Below are 4,246 nucleotides of genomic sequence, written 5' to 3'. Positions count from 1 at the left end.
ATTTATTTATTTATTTATTTATTTATTTATTTATTTATTTATTTATTTATTTATTTATTTATTTATTTATTTATTTATGTTTGTATCAATATATTGTTTAATAACATTTTGAAGTAAAAAAAAAAATAATAATTATTATAATAATAATAAATTAAAATAAAATAAAATAAAATAAATGAATATAATTAGGGCATATTAATATATGCGTGCTTATATGTAAATACATTTATTCATATTTTTATGGATAGCGTCAAGAAAAAATGAAGCCATTTTAAAAAATTAAATAAAAAAAAAAAAAAATTCCAATATATACGAAATATACAAAATATATATATTTATATATTCCTATTTTTATATTTGTTCAGATAAAAAAAAAAAAAATAAAAAAGCCACAGTCATAAACATAGATACATGTTTCATATGTATGCTTGTAATGTTGTATGTCAAAAAGTTAATTTTTCTTTTTCTTCTTCCTTTTATTATATCCTTCATCATCTTCATCACTTTTGTAAGCGAATCTTTTTTTATCATCTAAATAATAAAAAATAAAAAATAAAAAAAAAAAAAATTTACATATATATATATATATATATATATATATATTTATATTTCAGAATAATTTATTTTTTATGGTTACCTTTTTTAGCTCTTTCCTCAAGCTCATCCCAAGATAATCCCTCATCTTCTGAATCCTCTTCAACTTCTTCATCACCGTCACTTTCGGTTGCCAAGCTTTCGTCTTCACTATCATCGTATTCGCTATCTTCCTCAGCGCTCTAAAAATAAATAAATAAATAAATAAATATATAAATAAAAATTTCAATAAGGAATATATAAATATGTATATATAGACATATACAGGAAAATTTATACATATAGGTATATATATCCAAACATATATATGTTAAAGCATACACATATTTTATATATATATATATATATATATATTTATTTATTTATTTATTTGTCTAATTATTTATATTTACCAGCTCAGATTCGTCCACCTCATACTCGTCATCCTCATCTTCATCATCCGCAGTCTCCTCCTCTTCGTCGTCGTCCTCTCCCAAAAATCCATCGAATCCTTTCGAATTTACAAACGAATCAATGTCAGACAATATTGTTTTTAAAATATTTCCCCACTGTAAGTTATTCTTTCCCTCATAATACACAATATCAATTGTAGTTAGCCATTTTTTAATTGTATCTATATATTCTGTTGGTATGACATCTATTCTTTTTACAGGTTTGGTATAATCTTTAAATACAAAGATCATATCAAAATTCCTTAATCCATGATGTACTCTTTCTAAAGATGCAATTTCTATATCTTCTACAGATAAGATAAAAGGTGGCCATTCTACTAAATGATTAATTGTATTTGCTGTTACAAAAATTTCTACATTACTTTTATTAGGTACACCTGAAAAGGTTAATTCTGGGTATGGGATTTCAAACTCAATCTTTGATATATCTTGCATTTGTTGTACAAAATTTTTAAATATTAAATTTAATTTATTTTTTTGTTCCCTCTCTTTCATTTCATCATGCATTTCATCTGGATCATACACATTTCTTGCTTTCGCACGATCTAAATCATCTATTTGTGTTCCTGCTTCACAATAAAATTGTACATCTAGTGTTTTTTTTTTCCCAACCATTATATATCTTTTTAGATGGAAATGTATTAAAATAATAAGCTGTCCATCACATGGTTGATAAAAGGCATGTTTTATATCATCAAATAATATATCAATAAATTCTGTTGTACCTCTAGAATTAGCTGCATATCTTAAACCATTCATATGTAACTCTAAGGTTCCCAATATTTTTCTACCTGTAAATATATTTGGTCTTGTCATTAAATCACGTAAAACTATTCTTCTACCACTTTTATTTAATACTAATCTATCTTGTGATGTTTTGGATTCATTTACATCTGCTTCTACTTCTTTTTGTTTTACTTGTTTAATTAATTCTTTTACTTGTTTTACTACCATTTGAAAATGTTTTTCATTTGGTGATTTGAATATCAATTCTCTAATATACATTTGATTTTGTTGTAATGTCGGAAATGTATTTAATTCTCCTTTCACTACTCCTTGATTTCCTGGTACTAAAAAGTTTATACGTAAAACAAAAATATCATTATTATCTTCATAATTTGAACTTAAATTTTTTATAGTAGATACATGGAATGGTATATGTAATCCATTTATAGGTAATAATATACATTCATGTTTATTATCTACACATATTATATTTGGTCTTAAATCTTTAGGTAATAAATCTGGATCATTATATGTTTTTAAATCTTCTAATTTTTTAATATTTTTTTTATTTAAATCTTTATAATCATTTGTTCCTTTGGAAAATCTTATTTTAATATCATTAATCTTTTTCTCTTTTAATTCATGTTGTCTTTTATTTAATTCTTCCATTTCTTGTTCGTTATTATGTGCTAATGAATTTTTATTTCTTCTTCTTAAACGATCAGAAACAATAACACTAGCAGCATTATTTAATATACTTGCAGAAATACCTGTTTTTTTCTTATCTTTGTGTAAACCATTATTATTATTATTATTATTATTATTATTATTATTATTATTATTATTATTATCGTCATCATCATCGTACTCATCATCATCATCATCGTCATCATCGTCATCTTCATCATCATCATTATCATCATATTTATGACTATTATTATGTTTATTTTTCTTTTCTTTTTTTACACTTACACCCTTTTCACTTTTTACATTTTTTTTTTTTTTTTTATTAACATCTTCATCATAATCTTTTTCATCATCATCTTTTTCATCATCATCTCTTTCGTCATCTCTTTCATCATCGTCCCCCTCTTCATCATCACTTTTACTATCTTCTAATTCGTATGATATGGTATTAATTTCCTTACTAATTGCATCTGTTAATACAGTTACATCTTCATTGTCATCAATACATATGGTATCACTAATCCAAATAGCAAATTTATTTTTCTCTATACCTTGAACATTTTCAAACCCCACCGATAAATTGTATGAAGTGTTTTTTTGTATTTTTCCTTGATGGTTACTTTCTATTATTAAGTATTCTTTATCAATAAATTCAATACCTATTATATGACCAATACATTTAACAAAATAATTTTCTATTTGAATATTACTTAAGCTTTTGTATTCCTTTTTATGTTCTTTTACATATTCTAATGTTTTTTTATAAACAGTAGAAAAGTTGGTACCAACTTTTAAGCATTCTTTTATAATGTATTTTTCTATAGTTATAGTAAAATTATATAATTCTTTATGTTGTGTCTTTGCGTTTAATAAGAGAGTCCTTGTTATATTACAACACAATTCTTTATATTTTAAACCGACACCAACAAGTATAGTTCCTTCATTTTGTGATAAATAATTTTTATCATTACTATTTTTATAAGTTAAAGAAAAATTATTACCACTCTGTACATTACTATAAATAACATCTATTTCTTCAATATCTACCTTTAATTTATCTTTTAATTTCATTACACACTTTTTATTATCCATAAATTTTAAGGCTTTTTCTTTTATTTTATCATGACTTTCAAATTCTTCATTATCTAAGGCATTTTCAATAGTAGTAATTAAAATACTTTTAAGGATAATACAAGCAATATCACTACCACTTTTTTGAATTTTCATATCTGTATCTGAACGAAAATTTAATAATTCCTTTATATTATTATTTACATCTATTTCTCTTTTATTTAATGTCTTAATAAATTCATAGCAGTTTTCAAAAAACGAACCAGTTGCATCCTTATCTTTCAATAAAGCAATTTCATCACAATTTGTGGATTCAATTGTAGATTTTATATTCTCAAAATTAGATGTATTATCATTACTTCTTTCTAATACATCTACATTCTTAATATTATCTAACAATGGTTGTAAAAATCTCTTCTTCTTATCACTTGTTAAAATTAATATGCGTTCACTATTTTTTAAAAACACAAAAAATGTTTCAGTCAATTGATAACCTGTTAACCACATCTGAAACTGTTCTTGTATTGTAGCATTCTCATCTTTACTAGATTTTCCTGACAACACACAAAATACGCTACTTTTAGAAAAATCATTATTAGCAACCTTCTTCCAGTAGGAAAATACTAAACCGATTTTTGCCTTTGTATTATCAATATCAAGTGCTTCACTCATCTTTCTTAAAAGGATAAGAAGAGAAAAAGAGAAAAAAAAAATAA

At 23.6% G+C, this 4,246-nt stretch overlaps 1 protein-coding gene across 1 annotated transcript; it reads right to left on the bottom strand.

Moving 5' to 3' along the window:
* Positions 1–451: 451 nt before the first annotated feature.
* PRSY57_0008100 (FACT complex subunit SPT16, putative) lies at positions 452–4,202 on the bottom strand (the record flags this gene model as incomplete). The annotated part of the gene is made up of 3 exons (XM_012906233.2): positions 452–531; positions 638–776; positions 987–4,202. The coding sequence occupies 3 exons, from the start codon at positions 4,200–4,202 to the stop codon at positions 452–454; spliced, it is 3,435 nt and encodes a 1,144-aa protein (XP_012761687.2).
* Between the last annotated feature and the right edge of the window lie 44 nt (positions 4,203–4,246).

This window comes from Plasmodium reichenowi (assembly GCF_001601855.1).
Source record: "Plasmodium reichenowi strain SY57 chromosome Unknown, whole genome shotgun sequence".
In the NCBI taxonomy this organism is placed as follows: domain Eukaryota; phylum Apicomplexa; class Aconoidasida; order Haemosporida; family Plasmodiidae; genus Plasmodium; species Plasmodium reichenowi.
The sequence above is the reverse complement of the archived record's forward strand: the minus strand, read 5'-3'. Positions and strand labels throughout refer to the sequence as shown.